This window comes from Varroa jacobsoni, unplaced genomic scaffold, assembly GCF_002532875.2.
Source record: "Varroa jacobsoni isolate VJ856 unplaced genomic scaffold, vjacob_1.0 scaffold_559, whole genome shotgun sequence".
Taxonomy (NCBI): Eukaryota; Metazoa; Arthropoda; class Arachnida; order Mesostigmata; family Varroidae; genus Varroa; species Varroa jacobsoni.
In genome coordinates, this window is record NW_019213461.1 from 1 (window position 1) to 26,950 (window position 26,950).

At 40.8% G+C, this 26,950-nt stretch overlaps 2 protein-coding genes and 1 long non-coding RNA gene across 3 annotated transcripts in view; all 3 read left to right on the plus strand.

Moving 5' to 3' along the window:
* Nucleotides 1-892: 892 nt before the first annotated feature.
* LOC147753330 (uncharacterized) lies at nt 893-4,293 on the plus strand. The gene is made up of 3 exons (XR_015311511.1): nt 893-1,062; nt 1,827-3,450; nt 3,870-4,293. It is a non-coding gene; the product is annotated as an uncharacterized LOC147753330 (long non-coding RNA).
* Nucleotides 4,294-17,976: 13,683 nt separating this feature from the next.
* Nucleotides 17,977-22,440, plus strand: LOC111261464 (oxysterol-binding protein-related protein 9). The gene is made up of 8 exons (XM_022834995.2): nt 17,977-18,055; nt 18,505-18,619; nt 19,027-19,164; nt 19,293-19,452; nt 20,121-20,395; nt 20,792-21,014; nt 21,455-21,699; nt 22,280-22,440. The coding sequence occupies exons 1-8, from the start codon at nt 17,977-17,979 to the stop codon at nt 22,335-22,337; spliced, it is 1,293 nt and encodes a 430-aa protein (XP_022690730.2). The 3' UTR covers nt 22,338-22,440.
* Nucleotides 22,441-24,831: 2,391 nt separating this feature from the next.
* The window catches only part of LOC111261465 (thiamine pyrophosphokinase 1), a gene marked incomplete in the record, with an annotated part of 2,467 nt that continues 348 nt past the window's right edge, over nt 24,832-26,950 (plus strand). Inside the window, 2 exon segments of the mRNA XM_022834997.2 lie at nt 24,832-24,991; nt 25,296-26,950. Of these exon segments, the coding sequence (XP_022690732.1) occupies nt 24,967-24,991; nt 25,296-26,047 (777 nt within the window).

Genomic DNA, 26,950 nt, shown 5'->3' on the forward strand with positions numbered 1-26,950 from the left:
TACACATAGTACTAAGATAATATATGTCATTTTTGGAAATGACTTGACAAGAAATGCTCAATGAAGACGACGGTGATGTTAATAATGGGAAATAAATAAAAAATAATTACTGTCAAGCAAATGACTATATAATTGCAAAATCAGATGTGTCTGTATTTTCTGCACACAGTTAATCTGAACGGTGCTCGTGTAGATAGAGTGTAGTTAGCTAAAGGGTAACATTAAATATATATACAGAGAAGTCAAACAGGGAGCACAAATACTGGAACACCTATTAAACAAAAGGAAACAACAAAAGTTTTTTTTTATTACAAAATGATCGAAAGCAACGCTATTCCAGCTCTGTTCCATGACGAAGGAAGCCATGTGTGCGACTGCTACGGGAAGCAACAGTCGACGTTTCTTTTAACTGCAGTCAGCCTTCTTCCATTGACTAACGATGATAGCCAAGCAGATCCACTAGGACTCCCTTCTAACTCTTGAGAGCCAGTCGTATATTTCATTTGTAGTTCTATTTTGGGTAATACAGCGGCAGCTTATGCGATGCGACGCGGCGCTGTTCCTTCTCCGAGCAGCAGTCTCTCTTCTGTCGTCCAAAACGGCCATATTCTTGGATTTGTCTTGGAAGGCCGCCTTAATAGAGATTCCCTTTCAGCCACACTCAAGTATACATAGACTCAGACTATTCGGCTGTTGCTGCTGCCTTCTTGGCTCAGAACAGCTACTTCCAAACTGCTTTTCGTGAGCCTATCTCCCTAAGGACATCCGGCTGTAGCACACTTTCCTGTGGAGGTAAAAGAAAGGTTGGCTCTTTTACTAACGGCCGTCGCTAACCGTTAGCTTAGCTGCGAGATCAGAAGGCTCTTCACGTACCGGACGTATTACTATTCATACATTTTCAGGATGGGATATCAACTAAATTCAGTTGAATCAATGTAGAATTTTATGGTACTGTTGTTACGTCATTGTTATCACTTTAGTTCAAACGGAAATTGGTGCGACCGTGAATCAAAGTCATAAGTCTATGAATGCTTCATATAAGTGCCAATATGTGTACACCCGGTGAGTACATATTCGGAAATATGATGTACTGCTAACTAGTAGACATCATGAATCGTTATATAATTCAATAGTGATTTTTTTTACCTTTACCAGCAGCAGCAGCAGCAGCCCTGCTGCTGCTGCTGCTGCTTTTAATATAAAGGTAAATCTCACGGTTATCAATTGGTCGCCATCGGTGAATCAGAGCGTACATCCACTTTTTTTTTAGGATGGTTGCAAGTGTAATAGTTGCAACATACAATAGGCCATAGAATCGTCTATCTCCACGTACGTCGCTCCATATGACCGCACGTATATTAAGATGAGACGTTCCTGTTGCAAGAGTCAACTAGAATTGATGTCATACATGAAGCATAAAAAGCAGAACTAGTTGCCCCACTGGAAATGTACTAGTGGACTTGGCTTGTATTTTAGGGAGGGTGTTACTACAACCCCGTCTTTTCATTCCTTTCGTAGCCCACTGCGATACGCTGATAGCAGTTTTACTTAACTTTTGAGATGCGTGCATTGAGAGTACATATTGCCACAGTTTGGTTTGAGTGCACCAAAACGATTCAAAGAGGCTACACAGCGAAAATTAATTTAGCTTTTTTCCACGGGAACACTTTATCCGCGCCTATATAAATCTGCAATTATGTAAAAAAATAAGAATTACTAAGTTTTAGCTAGCTATTAATCAATTCTGTAGCGTTGAGCACTACAGAAAAGTCTCCTTTTTTTTTTGCCTCCACATATTAACTCCATTGCTTTGTTTTCTACAACAGGGGGAGTAATTGGCTACTTTTATTCGAAGACAGATACGAACAGACACGGCGATACAAAAGCGGTTGCCATTAACCAATAGCTCAACAAATGGACAGGTAGGCAAATCGATCGGTTCTAAAAGAAAGATCGCCGCAGCCATAGCATTAAGAGAATGTAGTAGCCAATCAATACCGTTTCAAATGCCAACTAATCATACCGCTAACGTCACATGAAACGTACAGATCGATGCCGGTCCCACTTCTCAAACTACTTTTACTTCTATTTCCATAATGAAGACAAAAACCATTCCAATTACTCTGGCAACGATTCCAGCTATTAAATCCGTCAGCGCCCGGTCGCCGGCGGCTACAAGACTGCGGTGCTCCTAGTAGACCGTATACTACTTTTTCACAAAAGAAGAAGACACCGACTGCTACCGTTACTATTTCTACCAGCGAAGTGGTGAAGCCGGCCAAATTGTCCGCAACATGTCAATGCCGATCGTGACCAGACATCATCCGACCGTCGATGAGGTGCCGTCTCAATAACAACAACAACGGTAACGACAGCAGTTGGCGGAACAAGCCAGCCGCCAGTGACGGGACGTAAGTGGCGGACGTTCGTGTACGGTTGTGACGCCAACGGTGCTGGCGATAAAGGTGACTTGCTCTCACTGAGCGGTAGCCTGAGCTAGCAAGCGAACATGCAGATCAGCTAGGAAGAAAGTGACGAAAACGGTCCACAGAACAATCGAACGAGAAATATGATGACTAGTAGTACATTGTGTTACTATTATTAAAAAAAGACAGTAGATGACTGTTGTATTCTTTTGGCAATTGATTCGTTGATGTTACTGATGGTACTACTGCTTCTGCCAAGACCGTTAATGTGGCTCAGTCCGACTTGTTGTTGTCTTCAGTTAGCCGCGACTGACATCGCTCCGTATGTGTAACGCGTCGGTAGCTGTCGCTATACGCGCAACGAAAGTCGAGCAACAATATCGACGATAACGACACCTTCAACGGGGATTCGTCGTCCACAAAACCGGCAGTCGTCAACGAGACGTGCGAGCGTACAGAACGATGGACAGATCGACTTAGGGATAACTTAAATGGTGCTAGAATGAAGTTCGCTGATCCATTGGCGGTGGTCCACTTGCCCCTCTGTTCATCTTGCTCGTCACTCTGCCATGCTGCTCTACCTCAACCAAACAGCCCTTGAACGGACACGGTGGCTGCCACATGCAATTGTAGGCCCGCTCAAGCTCTGTCCGCTCGTACCTGTTTTGCGCTTCGTTTGCGGCCTGACTTTTAGATACACGTCTTTTGTTATCAGACACCGGCGCTGCCTCCACCGGCGTTTGACCGCTACCGAAAAAACCCGTCTCTGGTAGTTTGACACTAACAACCGGTGGCATGGACCGACGGAAAATTTGGTACAGACGTGGTTTGTGCGATAGTTGCAGATTTAATGTGCGACTTTAGACGACCAGCCTCGGTATAGGAACGGCACACTCGCATATTGGTGGCAACAGTATTCACTACAGAACGGAGAGGCCGTAACGGCGAATGCCGACAGAGAACCTACGACAGGAAATGGTTAACTCACAAATGGGCCGAACAGCGCGGCTACATATCTATTAAAGTACGTGAGTCAACAAAGAGGTACAAGAAAGAAAAGGATCAATTTTTTGTTGTCTGGCTATATAATGTGTTAGCTCACCTGAATCTTACGACGACTAGTTAACAATCGCTTCTGGCTGCATTTCCAATATGGAGTTGTGTAAGCAGTGAATATTGTCGCTGACAAAAAGTAGACGTGAATATAACTATTCCAACAAACCTGAGGATTATCCTAAAAAAAAAACGTTTCATATATATATATATATATATAGGGTATAGGTAACAGGTTTATGCGAATTAAAAACAAATTAAGAATACAACTTAAACGAAGGTGAGTTTCGGCCTATTCTTACAGATATAATGTAATTAGCTACCTTGTACTCTAAAGTAAAGATATCTAATAAGCTTCATCCTGTAGTAATGTGCTTCTTCGATGCATAGCAATCATGCTCGTTCCCTTATAGAGCATCTTCAGCGGCTACAACGGCTTTCTCATTTAGACTGTGAAGGATGTTAGTGACATTAAGAGTTCAAATGGCTTGAAAGGTTCCACCGAACGAACATTCGCGTCTGTAGGCTACGACATAAATCGAGTGCGGTTTCGCCTGCGTCGGGATTCTACAGGACTTTCCTAGCGTTTCGTCGAAGTGTACGAACCCTACCCTGGCCAGCGCCATTTTCCGGACGATCGTTCTCAATATGTCAGCAAGAAACATCAATCAGATAAGACAGAGGGAGTCAACGCGGAACTGATTCGTCTCGAACAGTCTAGCATATCCCAGTCTCGCAGTGTGATCGCATGTACATAGACAACCACTACACCATCATATTCAATAAATATCGCTCTGTAATCGCGATGAGGTGCCTATGCGTAACGTTCTTACTTTCTATCTTTCTTTCTGTCGCGTTCATATTGTCCCTGGCTTTCTTTTTAAAAACCTGATGGTTGCTTCTATTTGGTCTTGTAGCTGCTCATCTGCGCGGAGCTATCAGCCTTCAACATCAGACATTCGCGACAATGCGTGGATGTTATTTGTTGGATTTGGTGATAGATTATTACGGGAGGGAACTAACTAAGAAGGGGAAATCGTGTGTTTCCGATGAAACCACAAGAGAATCACTTTGTAGGCTAGTTCTACTGAATTACAGTCAATAGCGTTATCCAGCGCTGGGATTCAGGTTCAATAATTCGCGTATGGAATCGTAGCGTAAAGAGAAATGCGTGCAAAATAGCTCAAACATTACTCATATGTATCCAGGAAAACACTGGTGTGAGGCTGTGTTTAAACATAGGAAGGGATATGACAGCGTCCGCTTTTGATTGGCTTCGCTGACATGATCTTCAACGAGAATAGTTTAGCTACTCCATAAGGAAAAGGGGAAAGCGTACGGCAAATGATAACAAGGGGCTGCGTCTTCTGTTCAGATCTTCGAAGCTAAATTTTAAGAGGGGCACAGAAAAGGGTACCAAACGTCATGTGTTCTCGAAGTTATTCAAAGGTAATAGAAGTTGTACCTGTACACGCACCATACCCTTTGGTATCATGGTAAAGGCCAATGTTCTGCAGTGGCTTTTATCTATTTCAATAACTTCTGTACATGCTATTTCATGTCGCCTACGGGCTTCAATAAACAAACATCATCAGCTTGTAATAGCCACCTTTGATCGTGGTAATATTCAACGATGTTACCAGCATCAACACACGTAGACCGACTGAAATCGGCCCAACTTTCTGCGATCGCAGAAGTTACAACTTTCAAACGCGCCCACGTTAGCCATCCTCGACAAACTTGGATCACAACGGGAACCAACACAGTTACGACCTATCAAGACATCATAAGTGAAGGAAGGTATTGTCTATACTGCTGGAGTATAAATAAATTCGAATTTCGAAGAGACAGTGCGAATTTGCGAAGTTTTTTCGCGTAGATATGACCTGGCCGTATAAGGCAGAAAGATCGGGTGTTCCATACAACTAATGTCCATAAAACATCCTGCCAGTTTCCTACTCTCAATATCTTGGTACGTGTTAAAGTTAACCATACAGACGTCAGTGGGTGAAGTAAAGTAGATGCCAATTTTATTCAATAGTCGGTGGAAGGTCGGGTGTCTTCGGCGAAGATGCGCAGCAGCGGATCCTGAAGTCCATCATTATATTCTAAGGACACACGAAGCAGAATAAAATAAGTGAAAACAGCATTCTGCTATCAAAACACACAATTCGACTTGTTGATAAGCAGTATAAAATATCCTATAAGACCTGGAAAAACGATAGGGTTAAAGGAGTGCCTGACGTTAGGATACCGTCAGATAGGCTCGTTAAAAAGCGAGTTAATAATTTCTGTATCTAAGTTCGCGATGTATTACTCATTTCAATAGTCCACATTGTTCAATGTCAGCTGAAGTGGAGCCGATAAAATCTGCGGGAACGTAAACTTACTTAGGCTAACTTCACTGACTCCTATTAAATTAATATGTTCATTTTTTGCTAGATAAAAACGCATGCTTTACAATACTCCGCTGTCTGATTTAAGGTAAAACACGATTATAGCTACTCCTTTTATATTACAAAGAGCTGCTAAACATCATTATCAAATCGATAACTGCGGAGATGTAATCCGTCAGTAATGAGCTATAGTATTGGGTAAGTTAGAGTGTCAATTGCAAGTAAGATCATAGCACTTCATCGCCTTCTTCGACATTCGGGTGCCGTATGCTACTTAATTCAACAAAGCGGGTCCGTATATAGCTGACCCTCAGCAGATACGCCGGCCCCACTACCCCAGTTATGATAAGTTTGACGCTGCTTGTTGTTAGATAGATTCCACTCAGGTATGGCGAACAATGACAGTTCCCTTGTAAAATGTCTTCCATTCAACGCCTTATGCCTGTTTTTGGTTAGGGAAAATGCGGACTATTTAGGAGAGCATGGGTGTGACCGCCTGTGGTGCGATGTGCGCAAGTATATCATCTTTTTTGCGTCGTGCGGGATTTCAACCTACAGGTCGCGCTAGCGCCTCGCAGATTTGCTCATAATTCTAGATCGCCATAGTAGCCTGAGTGTTGTAGGTCTGTTCCAATAGATCAGTTCCACGTCTGCGGCATGACACCTGTGACAATAGTAATTACGATGGTACTAATACCACTGCGGTGGTTGGCAATTCAGCTGGTTTCAGCTGATGCTGATGGCGCACCATTTATTGGTACTATGCCGCCAAGAGGAGCGTCGACAACGACTTTTCTTCTAAGCGAACACAACGGGGCGTTATGATATAGGTAGAAAAAATGTTAAAAATTCAATCAAACGTTCTCAATAGTCACTTACACGCCATTAATCCAATAATAAATAGTCACGATTATAATACGAATGTTCTGTCCATGTCGAATGAGGGCAAAGCGAAAAAAACGCCTAGCAATTTGTGATTGCCATTACCTCTTTTGGCCATTATTGGCTATTAAATTGATTTTCCCATTGCGTAATATATATACATACATATGTATGAACGTCCAATTGGTCTATTTTGCCGCAGACGCAATAGTAGAAATTTTTTTATATTGTTGTATGACTACCACTGCTGGATATTATAAGGTGATAGGATTACTAGATTAGATGTGTGCGTAAGTATGTATTACGCTCGATGTTGTGCGTCTGCTACTGTTACCGCCATATTATGTTTTTTCGCTGCTTTTCCACCCAGTCTTATGGCAAAAAAAACCGACCGTATAGTCGTACACTACAAGCATATACACAACACATAAGCACACACGCACGAGCTGAACCAATATTATCGAGCCAATTGGATGGTGAGCCAATCTGATTCTAACCCTATGTTGTACCTATGACGATCTTGATTACAGAAATCATCTGAAGATTATTCTCAATGCCAATCCGGTTGTCAAGTGTCATAGAATTGCAGAGAGACTGTCTAGGTATATTATGCCGAAGAATAGTGCCCAGAAGAGATATAGGGGTAATTTGCAGCGTTGTATGATCAAGACGATCCGAAAGGCGCCGCAGCAAAACTACTGTTAGACATTGTATTCGTCTGACCTCTGTTGGGATCGCTCTGATTCTTAACGCTCGAATACGTTCTCGTTTACGCATAGAGCAGTTCGGAGATAGATACACTGAATACTTCATTGCCTACTTTGTCTACTGAAACATTGTACGTGGCCGGGTCTTGTTTTGTAAATTACGCTTTATCTAGAATTTCCCTTTCACGACGACCTGCTACTAATTCGTTTAACGGTTCTTGTTTCTTCTGAGAACGCCATCGGCTGTTCGTTGCACTCCGTTCGTAGGGAAGACAGGTGGCGAAGATAAGCAGGGAATACACGGGCCAAAGTTCAAGAACACCGACGTCACCGATTACCATCAAATCATCTCAATACCGGTGACGTTATCTACACGTATTGCACTAGACTGATTACGATTGCAAGATTTAGTTTTGCCACCATCTGTCACAAAGCTATATGACCATATGTAATGTTTCAAATTTTTCGTCCGGAGCAGCCATTAGACACCGTTTCAGGCAGTTAGCTCGTTCCAGGATGAAACAAAGTATGCCTGCGCCATGTTTCGAACTTAAATCACTTCATCGCTGCGCCACTACGGGGGCACAAGGCTATGCAATCAGTAGAAATCGAAGTAACGACGTAATTACGGAGACGGAAAGCGCAGCGGCACCAAAACGTGTTTATCATTCTCTGTCAGCTGCCAAAGACCACCGGCTGTCCCGTTTGAAGCAGCGGAAACTTGTTTTGCTGGTGATCACCACTGATACCCCACTAAGCAGAATTTCCTCACACCCGTTTTGCGCATGTATATCACAGAAGTGTATATATATATATATATATATGGACACTTCTGTGAATTTATTTTGTACAAGTTCGCCGCAATAAATGTACAGTGTAATGCTAACTTTTACTAGTGCCTCTGGTATTCGTCGACGGAGCCACTGCCGCCGTTATTTCACTCCTTGTAATCGTTGTTATAAAACATATATGCGCGCGTTTAACGTGCAGGCCACCCCGAGGGATATCGGTGAAGATTCAATCACTTCCGGCAAAGAGCACTAATGGCAATGAGAAGGACGGCAAAATGGCAAAACATCAGAAGAATCACAATAATAATATGCATAACTATTACAGGTGCCATCATCGACTCGGTCGATTGGCATGAACAGTTACTCAACGCCAGCGTAACAGTCTGCCACGACCGCTCGCTCCAACGGCGTTGCCGCCGCTGCGCGGCTTATTGGTGCTCTTGCTACTGCCGAAATGAAGCTCCTATCATCAGGACGTTTGGGTACGGTAGCCAAGCGCGTTTTACGGAGGTCACATTGTCTCCTGCTGCCATCGACATCGCTGCCAGCAGTGAAACGACCGAACTAGCCTCACTACGAAGCCAAAGACTTCACAGCGAAGTCAAAGGCTTCATAATGAAGTCAAAGGCAACTTGTTGCGGAGGCAGATGTGTGTGCAGACCGGCTGTGGATCGCTATCTTTACGGGAAATCTCAGCCGTCTCAGATGATCAAATCAGTAGCGAAAAGTGAAAGCGGTTCGGCTGATTCCGCCGCTGCTGCCGTGCCGGCGCAATCGATTACCTCAACAGCGTAACGACCCAAAAACATACCCGCCTACGTCTGGCGGCTTTGTACTGGGTTATTTTACTGGAACCCATGTTTACAGTATCTACGATGATAGCAAAAAAACTAGACCCGTTTATTTGATCTTGCACCGAATCGGTCGCTCTTGCGTTTGCGTTTCTGTTTGGATGCCTGCATTTCTACTGGCGCATCTCCGGAAATCGACTAATTGTCGGCATTGGTATTCGATCAGTGACTCAAATTGCAGGTCTATCTATCTATATAGTATTAGGAAATTTTTTTATGTACGATACTTATCATCAATAAGCGGTCACCGACCGATTTCAATTATCGTCTACTATTTGCAGGGGGTACGAACTGTCAATAAAATGACATTCCTGTTTACAATCATGTTAATATATGGGCGAGCAGATTGTCCTGGCAGGCGGACGTTTATTTTACTCTTGCCATTAGAATTATATAGTCAGATCGTCGTTCAAGTGAAAGGTTCGACAATGAATACCGATACTCCCATCGATACATCCCAAGCTCGCTTCGTGGAGCCCACTCACACGCGCCTACGAAATGAAGGAGTTTCTCCTTTTTTTTCATAATCACCACGTGAGAACATGATGATGGTTAACTGAGGTGACTGAAGCGTAATATGTACTGTATCATAGAAATTCTAGTTATGTCGGATAAAGTCGTGTCAAAGCAGCAGTATTGAACTGGGCTTACTTCTTCTAGGCTATTATTGACCATCATATTACAATTAACGATTACTACTATAAGTTTATCTATTACTGACAGGATAAATCCGGAACGACAATTTGTACTTTGCACATGGGGGAGCTTCACGGGATAAATTTCGTCAAGCCATTCCTCAATTTAGATTCAGTCGATAATAAATATGCCCCTCATGATATCAGGGCAGCACAAAGCTCTGGGACGGTGCTTTGTGGGCATGATCAATTTTTGCATCTTTTCCTTTTTATATAACCGGATGTTTACGTTACGTGCGTCGCATGACGGCGTCCCTGTAGACTTTTGCGTGTCGTATATTTTTTGAAACAAATCGCATGACATTTTTATTTATTTACCAATGTGTATTTTTTTTTTCACTCACTCGTGCCACAACGAACGCCTCTGCCAAATTCGTTATATATTACTGTTTCCAGCCGTTGTGAATTATGTAGGGTGAACGTTACCTAATTGAACTTCAAAAGACGCAACGATGCGAAGGCGTCGTGTAACAGAGTGCTGGCTGCTTTGGCAAGTAAAAGTTCAATCAGCGAGCCAATTCCGGGTCATCTTGCGGCAGCCATTACTGTTTCATTGTAACGCTTTATCAACTGTCGCTATTTGTAGAAGGCGAGTATGTCGCACAACGGAACGCGCAGACATCGTTGCGGCCTCGGCGTTCGATTGTACTGAACAATGTTTTTTTTTTTTTTTTTCGTATCAACAACTTCTTCCTTCGGTCAAAGAGAAACCCTCGGATACTCGCGTTGAAGTAGATGCTCAAGAAGTGGATCATACGAATTTAGAGATAAAATGTATGTTCCTACTATTTGAACAATATCTGCACACGATTAGGGGCATTAATACATTTTCGTTAAGGGTCGCATATCGCCTTAGAAACTACAAAATACATATCATCCAACTGCTGGTAGTATATGGCTACTAGGTGCTTCATAAGCGGAGTTGGTCAATGGACGTAGAGTGCAGATTTTCACCTAAGCGGTAGGCCGTATTTCTGAATTTTGTGTCGTTTTGAGGGTGTGATGGTGTTCAGTAATTTAATTTAAACGTATTCATCTGTTTAATTACATTTCATGCATCATGCACAGAGTGTGGGTTCGAAATCTGCTGAGCAAAGAGCAGGGTAAAGTGGACAGCACTCTTGTATCAGTTTGACCAGTATTTCCTATACATCGATTAAAGTGACATCAATTGTTTCTATTCAGATACAATGTGTTAAACGCGTTGCAGCATTATAGGTGTTAACTATCGTCGAAGAAGGCCATCGCCAGTCGAATACAGTGGTAAGTTCTGCACGCCGGCTTTTAAAGGTGTCACTGTGGTAGCTTGCAGACAAATACGTGACCGCCACTAACGCCGGATGACCCTTTGCCTGCTTCAAGCGAACGCTACTCCAGCAACATCGAAAGCATTTTCTCTCTGCGGAACTTTTTTCCGTTCTAGACCATATCATTTGAAGGTTCCTTATAAAATCATCTTTACGGAATTCTCTCCTGCGTCAGGCACGTTCGAATTGAACAATAGTACATGTTATACTCACACGAAGGGCATGGATACATCACCGTGCGTGAATCGCGTAGCCGTTCGTTTTACGTTAAATATGACACCGACCCCAGCAGACACGTCCAGATCGACAAGTCGTAATGGACGCAGTTTTGAACACGCTAAGCACAGTGTTAAACAATACTCGACCAAGCCATTTCGTGAGGTAATACCTAGCAGTGTTTAGCCCAACATCGATTATCGGTGCCACTGGAACTGGGCCTTTATGAAAACGATATCACCACGTTCGAATCACGTTTGCAGGTCCAAGAACGAGGCAGCAGAGGCCCGTTATGCGACCTGGAATGAGCTCAGTGAACTAGGATGTTACTCGATTGCTGTCTTATATTACCGCAATGTACAATATGTTCGTCAGCAAGGGCTGCCTTTTGGGTTTGTATTTATAGCAATGACGGCATCGATTGTGGGCGAGGCGCCACCAAAGATCGATGATATACGGGGCCACATTGTAGGGTCTCACTTATACAGGACATCTATTTGGCGTAAAGGTGTCTGCGATAAGTATATAGGAGTACCTTCGCCGGTATTGACTTCCCCGGATCAAAACTGCTGTTGTTGTCGAAAGCCCTCTTGCAGGAAATTGTTTCGTAGTAACCTTTGGTTGCAGCGATTAACAAAGTCCGACTGAACACCATACTCGGTGAACGCATTAGGTCCTTGTTCTTGAAGTATGGCCCTTTCCTGGAAGGCTGTAGAGGCTTTCTCACGCCATATATGTGATGCTACGGTACGAGATCAAGACGTAAATGTGTGAAAGCATGGCAAATTTCACGATAGCTGCGCTCAGCTGAATAAAATAAACAAAATTGAAGCCTTGCCCCTGTTCCTTCTGGGCAAAGTGTTAAAAATGGACTTGAACTGTGTCCACATGTACTAGGCATAGGGAACTATCAAGTTTAAGGCTAATTGCATGCCCTGGAGTCGAAGTAAATTTTTTCTTAAAACGTTGAGTTTGTAACTGGAAGCAAATGCCGCCCTTGGTAATCGTCCTATTATTCTGTAATCTAAATGAAATGCATAGAGAAATATAAAATATACCGTGTCTTTCATATATCTATAAATGATTCACTGAGGATTAATATAAATGTGTATAAATATAGAGACGATTCGTTGATAGAATGGGCCTAAATATTCGTAGCCACATAAACGAAGGAGAAAAATGCTGTATTGATCTATCTAAAATATTTACTGTTATTTCTATTTATTATATAAAATATTTAAGTTTGCCTGTCGTTCATTGGAGTCTTACAAACAGTTGAAGTTTTTTTTTACTTTGGAACTTCGACAACGCTGACATACGTGAATCGAGGATCGTAATTAACGTCGGGAGTAATTGAGGCAATGGGGTTTCGGCACAACCTGAATGGTAAGATAACGTCTGATTGTAACGTAGGTATGTAACATGTGCATCTATGAACAAATGTAATATCTATCTTCTATTTTTAACACAACAATTTTTTTTTAGTGTGAACAATTTTTCGGAATTATCTATTCAATTTAACATCAAGGACGTACCCCCCACTGAAAGATTTAGCCGAAGTTACAAGGTGCAATTTACCACTATAATGACTAGGGCAACAATTCTGTGACGATACGGTTATTTCTGAAAATTCGAATCTGTCTAGTGTCTGTGGTGCCGGTACATTATAGAGGGCTACGCAGCTTCTAAAGCGAAAGTGGATAACACTATTTTTTTTTTTTTTTTTTTTCAGTGTCTCTATGGGCACCCTCGGATGTACAATTGTTCTCACTCGCGACCGAAATAAACTTATAAGGCCCCTGCTCTGCTCTGCTGTCAGGCTCATAGTATTCGTTTTAAGATTACGCTTCTTATTACGTATTTGTATGGCTCCTTTTAATATATATTTAATATAGAACCGAGCTGCCCCGATGAATTCAAAAGCCAATCGTAGTCCGCTGAATAAAATTTAATCATTACAGTCTCCATTATTCAGACTGTATTTACATAACTGAATTTCTGTTTTGCCTTAATCATGGCAGATGTCAAACTTCCATTGTTGTTAGTTAGAGGATTTATTCGTTAAATGAATATTGTACTGTAGGCCTGATCGGACACTTAATGATGCCTCATGGTAGATACTGTATTTTTCATACATGTATAGTTTCAACGTTCTGGTATTGGTGTCATGCAGTATTAAGCAGCATCGTAAATAGGGAACGTGCCACTTGATTTTTATATCAGATAGGAGCTTCTTACCAGTCCAAGTTTTCTGGAAGACAACAGAAAAAAAGTCATCCTTTTTGCCTCTCGCTCTGGGGTTTGGCATGAATTATTCGCAGATCCAACGGCTGCCGTTGCTGAATGCTGGTGCGTAAAGCCGCCGTAGCCGTCTGCTAAGTACCGCTTGGAGAACATAGATCACCTCGTGAGATTGTATTGTTGTGAAGCATTTATCACAGATTCTAAGAGTACATGACATTTAGCTGACGGTACTAGAAGCTCGTTTATAAAGCTGAAGGCGAAGCGATGTGAATTGTTTGCGTAAAATCAGAAGATGTTCGTTCCGTTATCGTATGAAGAGGACAGCTACCGTAAAGACCACGACTCTCATTGGTCTTTTGCAAGTTGCATCTAAATTAGGCTACGCTCTAACAGTGTTTGAGGTCTTCTTGGCGTAAAGGGCCGGGAGCCATTATATTATCTAGGAGGCGTCATTTTGCGAGACACGTCTTCGTGCCATATTTGATCTATATTGAATCATTCTAAGCAACTTTAGCCTTCGTAGCTTGTGCTTTATGCCTAGAACAGAAAGGCAACCACGTGTCGTTTACGTGTACCTTTGAGGTGAGAAGTAATCGAAGTATTGTTATCTCGTTCCCTTGTTTCTCTTCAATCACACCACTGTTAGGCGTGTTGAAGCTATCGGAGACTGAGCGGGATATCGACCTTTCAGCAGTACATGTGTACGGCTTCTGCGAAACCATAAAATGGATAGAAGCTCTCATTTTTGGAATATGAAGTTAAGTTTTCTAGAAGAATCGACTTTGCGAAATCAACAAACTTTTGGTGAAATTGGTGAAAGCCAATTTCGGAAGGATCGTTTGAGAAATTAGGCTATTCATGGACGTTTGTCAGCCTTACGAAATCGTTCGACGATCCGCTGCTAGTCATCTGTGCGAAATGGGAATACTTTAGTAACGTGGGTCGCTGTTAGTACAACGTAAGCTATGACGGGCCGTATTGTGAATCGACGACTTTAGGACGGCGGCCACGTACACAGCAGGTAGCTTATGGAAGCTGGAAGGGGCGATCGTGTTTGAGGCTTTAAGCTGTCAGAACAACCCGGGAGCTAGAAATACTGAGTTTGCACTCGGAAATTAACAATACTGTTATCAACAATCCTATTTGTCCACTAAACTCTATCTAACTGTAACTAATCATATACGGAACCTATATATGATTCTACCGCGGCGTTGTACAGAAGAAATTGTATGAAGATAGTTATTGATTAAGTATTTATTCAGTTTCCTAATAGAAGAGAAACTCTAAGCTAGTGATGTATTTGTTGAAGTATCGTTACCATCATGTAGTAGCGTGTCATCTGTTGAAAAAAAACATTATATTAGATATCGAGTTGTCGAGATAGTGGCCTTTTTAAAAAAAAACGATTTATTACAAACAGAGATAAATGTTTATACAGTGATAATGTCAAATTGTACGCACTCCCAGGGACAGTACATCTATGATTGTACGATAATTTAATCTATCTCTGTCGTTGGACGATCTACCATGAGGATGCTTTATGCCTTTGAATTTGGTGCATGCTCCATTCTAGAAGAACACTATTTTTGCGAAAAAAAAAAAAAAAAAAAAAAAAAAAAAAACTTTTATTGAGACGTACGTGTGTCTGTATTCGTTTTGGTGCCTTTCACTTAGTTATAATAGCAGTTGTATTGAGTTGTTCCAGACTAGAAATTGCTAAATGAAATCGACGATAAATGATATTGTGTGCTCGTTGTGAATATTCCGTCAGTCTGTTGATAACCTCACACAACTATCAGTACATATTGAGATTACGGTTGTTCTTCTATCGCGTCTTCATGAATATTTGAAGCGTTTCTATTCATATATACATCTATGAAACAACCTAACAAAGTGTTCTAAGGTCATAAGGTCGTTTCAATGTTGGCCCACATTGCCAATTCTAGCTATAAATGCGCTATCTGGCTGATCAATTCAACTTCAACTTCATCCCCAGCGCAACACCTAAGGCAAAGATTACTACCGTCACCCTGTTTTAGAACTCTGACTGGGCTCGAAATAAGCCACCTAGAACGCTAACGTCGAACACAGTCCATATGCCATCAAGTTACACACTTGAAGGCAATAGAGTGATACTAGTACATGGAGTAGAAACGATATTCAAGCCTGCAACCTATAGCTTATCAATTTTTATAATATGGCTACCACTCTACGTGATAGATTCAAAAGAAACGTATCCTTTGTATCAAGGCAAAATGCTAAGCTTGGCATTGAATACTTATTGTCGAATGAACATTAGTAGATATGAAGCTACTGAGAAAATTGGCCATAGTTTGTTCAAGTCGGACGCTCGTCAGGACTTCAAACATACAATTGTGGAAATAACTTCTAGGGTCAGCCAACAATGAGGTACTGGGATTGGAACTTGGAACTGAAGAACAACAATCGCTCGCTTCGCTTGTTCAACGATAAACTCGTACGAGATATGAAGCATCTTTATTTATTTATTTATAGAAGTGTATCAGATAACGTTCTTCATACGTATCACTGCATTGCGGTTAATATCTAAAAACGCCCATTGTGGTAACGGAGAAAATAGATACGCGCTGCACTGGAATCAGGACGAATCGATTTCTGTGAACTGCAGGCTACGTTTCGTATGACCTCCAGGTCTAGGGCTTGCCGCACGCTGAGCCCCCATACGTATTTCTTGTGACGAGCAAAGAATACAATATGCCCTATTCTCCCTTTTTTTTTGTTAATATTTCGTCGCCATCGTTTAGTAAAGTCGAATGGATTTATTTTATTATAGTTAAGTTAGAATAAATGTACGCTAGACGTATTCTCACTAGCTAGCAGTATGTTGCTCAGGCAGTGAGTTTCGGCATAATTTCATCTATAATATTATATCAGATACTAGGATAAGAAATAAATTCTTTGAAGTATAAGTTATCTTTGAATCAAACTTTCCTAGGTAACATTAATTGTATGAAATGTTGGCACCGATCCAGAAAACGACATTTGCTTCAATGCTGATGTCAAAATGATACTTCTGTTTCATATACGAAACGCACAGATCTCATTTGTTACACAAAACGTTTTTTTTTTTTTTTTTTTTTATCTTCATAACCATTTACGTGCATAGTTATTATCATTTTTACTATTGTGATTTGATTTTTTAACTACGTACGACCATATGTGAAAAGTTGTCATACTTATTTCATATTTATCCATAACAGGTAATGTTTTGGTTGAAACGTTCACTGCACGCGTTACGGAATTGGGCTAGTCGTCTCATAAATGGCAAATACCATGGTCAATGACACACCGGGGTTTTTTTCGCCTCAGCCGGATCAAAGTCACACCGGACTTTGCCAATGCCACTGTCTATGATACGTTCAATAATAATTGCAAGTACATGTTACGCGTACTGAACGTATGAGTCTATCAAATATAGGTTATGGTCAGAGTCGGAATCGTGGACCGAACAGCATACGTTTCTCTTTAGCAAGGTGTTTTTCTTCTTTCTAAAATAATAATTCTAAACGTTGATACACCTATAACATTGTGGATTCTAAAATCGAAACAATAACATGATAAAACGATCTACCAAGTAACTGAGTATACGTTTTCGTTTGTTGACAGACAGAAATCTGATGTCTAATTTTTCGGCTCGTTTGACCATGCAACAAAATCCCTCGAAAATATCCAGCTATAACGTGTCATCTCAAATCCGTTTTACTTCATGCTGTGATTGCTTCATGATGTTCACTAGGCTTGATGATTAGTACTTCGTATTCATAGTAGTTCACATCGAGGCTTGCATTCCGCAATGGTTTTTTTGCCTGTTTCGTGGAGTAGGCTCAATTGTGCCATACTCGGCCTTTATGATACCCGTGGCGGTACCTCAGGGATTAGATTCGGCATGATTCAGTATATAGGAAATGGAGGCTGAGAGCCCGCCGCAGGTTAGAAAACTTCGGATTAACCGAAAATATATACATACCCGTATGTCGTATACATTTCTAGGTATATATGTACAGAATATTAGTCGTTGCCAGACCGTATGATCTATGTCGGCAATGTTATCTTTAACTTTAAAACGAAATTAAGCAATTGCAGACATTTTTTTTTTACCTAGAATTTTATACGATGAGGATGGGATATGGACTAATGGATTACTAAGGGAAAAATCAACCAGGCTTTACGGACGTGCTGTCTCGAAGAGTGAGCCTAAGCATCTGTAACTGAGGGTAATAGGAAAAGCACAATAGCTTCCTTTATTTACGCAGCTTGTGTAGTCCATATCGTTGACTTTGGTTGTGACTGATGGTGATAATAATAAAATCTGATCTTGAGGTGCCCATTAGCGATAGTCGACGAGCGATTAGGTCGTCAGTTGTTCAAAATGACGAAGCTGTTCAACTGGCTTCGGAATAAATGGAAGATGTCTGTGGATTCTGCCAAGGTGCGAAGTATAAAAAAAGGTTTGCACTGAGCGTGTCTAAGCACAAATCTACATATCGTGTATATATACATATGAATGAATGTATGTATGTATGTGCGTACTTTTATGAACATTACGTTTTATTTCTTATTTGATAAAACCCTAGTAGGGTCGTTCTATCTTATTATCGTTGAGACGCCTTCAGAATATTGGGTTGGACAATGGGCTTTTCGATATACCGAATTAAGGAGGAAGCTATCTTTTCAACTGTGAAAATACGATATGTAGAATTGCAATGATTAAAATGGAGCTAACTTAGTCCAGCAAGATGAATTGATAAACTTGCACGCTGCAAGGGCTGCGATGCGGCTCTTAGCTACGTGACGAGCAGGTATATCAAGTAAACACTGTTGGGAGGTAACTGAAGTTCATGAACTAACAGAAATTTTGCCATTTCCCATGTTGTCCACAACTGTCCACATATTGAAGCGACCCCAACACGTTTTCAGCCTCCACCCGAGGCACCGCGCGAATTTAAGCCCACTGACCTCGATGTTATGTACAATGATGCTACTAAAGATGACGACATTCGCGAAACACGAAGGTAATTCTGTCTATGAATATCTACTATTGAGTTTTTTATTTTGCATGTAAACCTTGTCTTCGGTGTGGCAGCAAGTTTCCGATTTATCGAAAATTTTAATAATAGTAGAAAAAACGATTTAAACAATTTGGTCTTACTTAAACCTAATAAGGCAGGCTAGACTAGACCTTATGTATAATTTTTTTAGCGGCAACGAATCTCATCAAGATAGTTTGTATAAGCAGGCGTAAACCTATATTCACAGATATTAGCCAAGCAAAGTTGTGTCACATAACTCTGATAGGAGAAGTTCTCCTTGCCACCAAACTTAAGCACGCTTTCTGAACTCCATCCGGCACCTGAGCGTGATCACTGTAGTTATTACTTCGTTGCAAAAGTACTGACATTGACTCTAATCGTGTTTTCAGTGTGTTGATGCATTTGCTTTCACAAGTGACCATCGGCATGGACTTAACTAAGGTGACGTTGCCTACGCACATTCTCGAACGACGATCCCTTCTCGAGTTCTACGCCAGTTTCTTCACACACGCGGACCTATTTATTAAGTAACTAGACATCTTAATAGTAGTAGTACAATTTGAGTTCATTATTTGTGCTATTTAGGACGCTATGCTACTGTAGGGTCCGATTCAAAAAAGCAGGCCAAAATGCCACGTATACTGTATGCTTTCAGTATTGCCAGCTATGGGACTCCGTGCGACAGGATGGTGGCCTTAGTTCGATGGTACATGTCGGCATATCACGTCAGTCTCAAGCCGAAACGCCCAAAGAAACCCTACAACCCTGTACTTGGGGAGGTGTTCAAGTGCTACTACGAAATCAGCGATAACGACGTAAGTACAGTACGTAGCTCAGGTTTGTTTTCATTTTAGATTCATTAATTATCACTGTTTGCACCTGGCAGAAAGTTAAACCTAGCCCTGGCCAGCCATTTCGATGATAGGTATAGCAAAGTTTCGGACAGTCATCTTTGTTCAAGAAACCGGTAACGCAATGTCTTTATTTTCAAAGAACGCGCATGTAAACACGTGAGTAGTAGTCAACTCGGTGGTAACTTCTGTCAGTTATGACGTTCTTTAAGCAGTGACATCAACTACTGCTAGTAACTAGTAAATTTGCATTATTCGAGATTATGGCCCATACCAGATAGCCCTAAGAATGCTAGGATCAGGGGCATCGGGAATTATTAGATCAGGAAAAAATATTTTCACAAGGTGCAAATCATTGATAATTTCTAATGATACGATCTGCAAACTATAAGTCAGTAGAATCAAAAGTAGTTTTTGCACCATCTTTCTAGCTGTCGCGCTCAGCGTACTTGAACGTTTAGCCAGCTTGCTAGTAGCAATTCAACCCAGAACCTGTAATCTGGTTTGTTGTTTGTCGTTAGCTCGTGCAGTAACCTTTGCACACAACTGTTCGGCAGGGTATCCTTCGTCAAGAAGATTAAAGGATAAACTGAATCATGAATGACGAGCCATTCCTTTCATGATTCATCCAGCCAACGTCCTCATCTACGGCGGACGGCCGCATGCCTTCACGCGAGACAATCCGCTCCGATCTGAGGTTCATAGCGGAGCAGGTCTCGCATCAACCGCCCATAAGCGCCTTTTATGCGGAGTGTCCAGCGATGAACATCACTTGTACAGCCCATATCCATACGAAGACCCAGTTTCGAGGGACACACGTCACAGTCCAACTGGTAGGCAAAGGAAGAATCATACTGCACTCGCACAACGAAGAATACGAGTGTACCTTCCCGACTGTCTATATAAGGTGATCTCATCTCCTTAGAACCTTTTTTGCCTACAGGCCCAACTGTACAGGATAGGATATGATCGTCCTTTAGTCTGCTACAGTATTTTTTCGTTGTTGTCACTTCATTAGAGCGATATATGGTCAGTTACAGCGCCTAAGAGATCCAACCTCAGTGTCTTTATTATTTAGACTGGTTTAATGACCGCTGTGCTTGTTAAACGTACGCTTATACCAGATTTAACTTATCCTAATGTATCTGTTAAGAGAAGCAGAGCTTTAGATGCGTTACTTTCAATGAGCTTAATTAGGCTCCATTAAAAGTTAAAACTTGACAAATAAGAAAGATAAAAGGAAGAAAAAAGAAATAGTTAATCGTTCAACTTGCTCTTACACATAATACAACTTGTCTGTCAGGTCAATCTTCTCGACACCCTGGATGGAATTTGGGGACAGTATAAATATTGCATGTCGACATACTGAAATGAGCTGCGAAATTAAGTTTATCACCAAGGGTGTATTTGGCGGTGACGCCAACACCATAAAGGGATATATCAAAAATAAGGGTGACACAATTGCTAAGTTAACAGGAAACTGGACCGATGTTGTTTTTATTTCACAAATAGTCAAGGATAGAAAGGTACGTTCTTCATTCTTAGTAATTGCTTTTTAATTGGCTTAAACCTTTATTAAGCTGTTCAATTCGTTAACATTTATTACGCATATCAGCATAATAATTTACGATTTATCCAGCTTTTTTGTTTTATAAAAATAAATATAAATAGGTGTACACATCGTTATGCTCTACACTATAGAGGTTGTTGTAACCCTATTTTTCCTTCAAACATAATCCAAGGCATATGTATAAAACGTCCGTTAAATATGTATACCCTCTATATATATATATACACGATAATAATATAGAGGACTTATAACGAGAACGGCATTATTTAGGTTGTGAAATCTAAGACAGGCATAAGCAACGCGATACGCGCGAATATGTAAATACACATCTTACTAAACGGGATCTTCGTTCGAATGTTTTTCTGATAACATGTTAACTACTACTGCTGACATAAGACAAAGTCCGGATACGGCGATAATAAGGTGCTTTTTAATGTTGCAACCGCAACGCACAACAGAATGCATGTACGTTCGGTCGAACAACAGGAGCCATTTGAATCGCGCAGGATCTGGGCTAATGTAACGTATCACTTGTTTTACGAGAATCTTGAGTTGGCCACGATGTATAAAAACAAAGTCGAAGAAGCACAACGTCAAGAGAGGTATAACCGTGAACGATTGAGTGTAACGTGGAAACCTCGGTAAGTTTGCTCAGTGCCCTCTGAAGTATTGTCGTGTTGACTTCATATCGACTAATCCGATAAAGTTCAGGTATTTAGTCGGCTTCTTCATTGTTTGTAACTAGAACTCCTTGGCGTATGAAGTATTGAATTTGCCCGTTGTTTTCTTGGTATACTGAATTTTGTTCTCAAATAAACACACTTGGTCGTTTTTCCATTTTCTTACTCTTCTATGGCTTAGTAACTTCGCGCTGCTACAAAACGTAGGGGAAGCTTAAATTCAAAGCCAAGATCAAATGCGCAAAAACCAAATTAATAGCGAGATGTTCGACGAATACAATGTAGATTGTAAAATGGCGATTCGTTGTTGGCTTACTGCAGCTTGAAACGTTTCACGTAAAAAACCTACTATTGAAGGAACTCCTGCAGACTTCCTATTATTAAATGACCTCTATACATCTAACCTTCGCTGCCATTCCTTCTCGTTGCCAAGTTTAAAGTTAAACAAAAGCCAAGTTACTTGCACCTAGACAATATCAACTGTACCAAGGTTTATATTTTTAGATTGAATTGTATAAAACATGTGATTACCTTCTTCCAGGGAATTTGTGTCTGATAGTGGTGGCTGGGTGTACAAAAATCGATATAAGCCCCGATGAAGTTCTGCTTGATAGGTAAACAAATGGCACTTCACGATGATGCGACCTGGAATTTTCTATAAGCATGTTTTAATAAATAACATGCAATTTGCATGGAAGCTCCGGACATTTTTGTCTTATTACAACGTAATCGTAATTATTTATGTTTTCGCCAATACTATGATATTTTATATAGTAATTCGATTGTTCGGTCTTAATATCATGAGAAAGACGTCAACAAGATATCAACAAGTTGATATTTCAAAGCTAACTCCTATCAGTCCTTTAGTAGTGCTCCATAGGTAATCAAAAATTGCAATTTGCAATGGTCTACCTTCTTATTTAAGCATGTTTATTGCTACCAATTATATCGTTCATCCTACGCTAATTTCAGTCGCATCGGAGTTTTCAATATCAAAACTAATTGAAGAGGCTGACATACGCCGCCGGAACATCAGGCCAGATCCCCTGTGACCTATTAGCATCGTCCCTAACTTTTGAAAATAGCGTGCCGAAGCCTGTTTTTCGTTGACCAACACTTTGACAGATCTATCGGCACATTTCTACATATTAAGCGTATATAACCAGGCTATACCATGAAATAGCAGCAAATATTTGTCCTTTAATGTACACTCCATACCTATCCAGACTTGTGTCGATGAAGGCGGAACGAAGCTCGGCGATAATTTATGTATGTGTATTGATTTCACCTTTACCTCTAAAAATATCAAAGTAAATAAATTGATGGTTCCTGTCAGATTGTTCCTATATTATTGTTTATAATTAGTTTTTATCTTTTAAATGTTAGTGCAATTATTAATACTGAAATACATGTAAAATTGACGAAATTGCTCAGTTGGTGCAGACCTGATTGCTACACCGGCGCCCGGCTCCTTTCGAGTCCGTATTAATGTAAGGCCTGTGTTAGAAGCAAGCCTCGCGTGCTATTTTATATTGGTATTATATTATTATTATTAGATCATAATTATTACGCTGTTCGGGAGATCTGAAAACTTGTCGATAATAATCGTTAAATGCAAACGTCAGGTAAATACGAGTCAGAATCATGTTAACAAGAGTAGTAAAATATCTTAAGATATAAATAAAAGACCTTTGAAGAGCTCAGCTTTGCGCGTTTTGAAGGTGGACAAGGCTTCTCTAGAGCATGACTCCTTATCCGCGGTAACAGAGCAGTATTTGCGTTACTTGTAGCATAGCATAATTGTATAGTCGATCTTACTACACTTAATCATACCTTTACCTAAATACCCCTGACAATGGCTTAAACCACCTCAGAATAACTTTGATTTTTATTTATCTATTTATATAGTTATATTTTTAGTTGGTTTATTATTATTTTTAATACATTTATTATGTATTAGTTATTTTCTAGCTTGCTTATTAATTAGCTCACATACCCAAGATTTAGATAGATACTCTTCAGTCTCACTTTTGGTACGCAAATGCCACCTTAACCTTTCAACATGCTCTATCATCTAAGGTTGTCTACCTAGCCGCTGTTCACGGCAGTCTTAAAGAAAAGCTTAATAAGTTGCGAAAAAAATAGGTAAGTGAAAGGTAGTTGTGCATCGTAGAACTGCCATGCATCATCATGTAGCAGTCATGGAAGTGTCTGGATAATGGAGTACATGAAGGCTGGTTTGTCTTTAAAATAAAAAAAAAAAAAGCAAGCTGGGTTGTGTTAAAAATAAATGGGGATTTATAGCTGTGCACGTAGCCGGTGTCAACAATAAGGTTGAGGCCTCGAAATAAGCAAGGCGTTAGTTACAATGCTGATAGTTTTAAAGGGTTCAATGTGTAACCAGATCGCAAAACAAACTGCAAAAGAAAAATATCTAAATATAATTTTCAAATAAAGCAGTCATAGAGTCAGCGTTTAGCATAAGCTAACTACATTGATCAATGTATTCTTCTTTGTACACTGTTTTCAAGGAGAAGAACGAGCTAACTAGCGAGGCAGTGTATAGATGACGCTTTTCACAGGCGACACAGACGGCCATTCTTTGCTGCTCCTATCATCGTCCTTACACCGAATGCGATAGAGCGTTTGCAAGCTTGAAAAAGCTTGCAAACGCTCTATCTCTTGCAGGCAGCAAGCCGTGGTTTCTAAAGAAAAGATGTATGTGATAAGCAATGATATGCACCACAACATCTACACCAAAGCTATCTTTTCAATTATGTCTACATCATCTCTTGAGTGTTTTGCTTCGCCGCCTAGTTGGTTATGTAGCAAAGTTACAGGTGCCACAATATGATACAATTGCCAACTAGATCTAAACTTTTTCTCGTTTACCCTTTCTTCCGCTATTTGTTTGTATGTTAACTGGATCAAATATCGTGTGTTTACCCGGCGCTTTGCTACGGATTCTTCCTGTAAGATCTTCGCTAACCAATATCGACAGCTGTGGCTATTACTCTCACTGCATAGAACCCTCCTCCTAGCGACGTCCTTTCGGCTAGCCCTCTTTCGCCCCGTTAGCTACCACCTGCAGCTGACCTAGACGTGATCAAATAATAGCCATGGCGGCGAACGAAACCACAATAAAATGATGTGGTCGGACTGTTGATTACGCGACGAAAATGAATCGACCTGCCATCAGAATCAGTTACCAATTGCCATCATAGGAATATGTCAGCGTTTTTACATCGTTTCGGTAAGAAAACGGTTGGATAGGAAAGCTCAAAAACACACGAAATTACAAACTCTTGATAACTCACGTGTCATGAAAATTACCTGGCTTTTCATTGTCAACAATGAATACACTAAACATAACTATGATTGACGTCTGGAGATCTTCCGGTGCTGTTATCGTGACGTGAAACGATAGGGAGCAGACGATTTGACCACTCGAACGATGGCTTATCGGCCATCGCGCTGCACCGCGTTTACCGTTAGAGTATCCGTTGAACATCGATTTGCTGTTGTATGGCGGCTGACGTTATTCTGTTTCATAGCAGGTTTTCTCAAAATCGGCTCGAATCGAGCGTTTCAAGCGCCCGCGATGACTGCTGTAAGACAATGGAACTATCAGCAATGGCTGGACGGACAAAACTGTGCAGTGGTGATACTTAACCAACCTCTGAATGTCCGACAGAGCGAGATTATTTCAAGGCTGTGGAGATCGGCCCGCGCGCGAGTTGCCGTTGATGGCGGTAGTAATTGTTTACTCAAAGAATTGCCACAGCTTACACCCGATCTTATAACTGGCGATCTCGACTCAGTAACGAACGATGTCCTTCAGGAGTATGAAAACCGCGGTGTCGAGATTATAAGAACTGCTGATCAGGAACATACAGATTTCACGAAGTGTCTCCAGGTATTATATAGACGGCACCCAGGTCTTGAAATCATTTTGGCCTTTTGTGCAATGGGCGGGCGCCTTGATCAGATGATGGCCAATATTAATACGCTTTACCAGAGTGTGGACTTTACCCACGCCGATGTTGTTATTCACACTGGCACCGAAGTTTGCTGGGTTCTTCGAAAAGGAACGCATCGAATAATGACCCCACAAGGTGTACGAGGTGGCTACTGTGGCGTTATTGCAGTTGGCAGCCCGGTGAGAGCCACATCTAAAGGCTTAAAGTGGAATCTCAACTCAACGGAGTTGGCGTTCCGAAGACTTGTGAGCACCTCAAATAGTATTACGAGCGATGAAGTGGAAATAGAAGTAACAGATGATGTATTATGGACAATGACGCTTAGCTAGCCTATTAACACTGACCATACCTCTATGCATATAACCTTGTTTCTCATAGATACGTTACAAATAGTATAATCAAAAAAAAAAAAAAAACTATTTTTAATGTAGTCAATGAAAATCGCTCAATGCAATGTTTTTTCTAGGTGGTACGAGCACATTCAATTAAATAGGGTCCAGTATGGAGTGCTTAGCTAACCAGCGTCGGGAAGTTAAAGATCCATACGAGCTGATTACTTTTTCTTCTGAGGTTTTTCTTTCTTATGAGTTATTATGTTGCTAATCCGCTCTTCTCTACTGACGGCTGACCAAAATGACTTAGTTTATGGCTCTTTTCTATTGTGGCGATGAATCATTAGGTAATAATATTTTGATAGGTACGGAACAGGGCTAGTCGAGAAAAACAACCCGCTGGCGTATCGTAGGTATAAACATAAGAGGTACATCTTTAATGATCACCGAACTTCGCTACTTTGCACTAATTTTCGAAAACCGTTGGAAATTTTACGTAGCTTTGAGAATCATGTTTCGGATAGTGTATATTAACCAATCATAGTCAGGTTAGCTGAGGCTATAATTTTTCCGACTTCAGCATGACTTGCTCTGGGTTATTAAGTAATACTTCATAAAATTAAAACTTTATTTCCTATAAAAGTAAGATTGATTTTGAGCCAAAATCATTCCACATAATTGTGAAAATCAACGTTTATGTACTATAAACAAACATAAGTGCACACAAATAACAAAGTTCTTTAAATTGAGCTCCATCTCCAAATCTATAGATGCTAAAGCTTTTCTTTTGTTTAATGACAACACCATCCGGTACTTAAGCCTGAGACGCAAGTTATCAATGATATCTATCATAATTGATCTTATGAAGTCGCAAGCTCTATTGTGCAGTTGTACTACAGC

What these genes read in the sequence shown, in the direction of transcription:
- LOC111261464 (XM_022834995.2), top strand. Translation starts at nt 17,977, where the DNA reads ATGACGAAGCTGTTCAACTGGCTTCGGAATAAATGGAAGATGTCTGTG. An exon ending in GACATTCGCGAAACACGAAG is followed by an intron (nt 18,620 to 19,026) that starts GTAATTCTGTCT and finishes TCGTGTTTTCAG; the next exon opens with TGTGTTGATGCATTTGCTTT. An exon ending in ACGAAATCAGCGATAACGAC is followed by an intron (nt 19,453 to 20,120) that starts GTAAGTACAGTA and finishes TGATTCATCCAG; the next exon opens with CCAACGTCCTCATCTACGGC.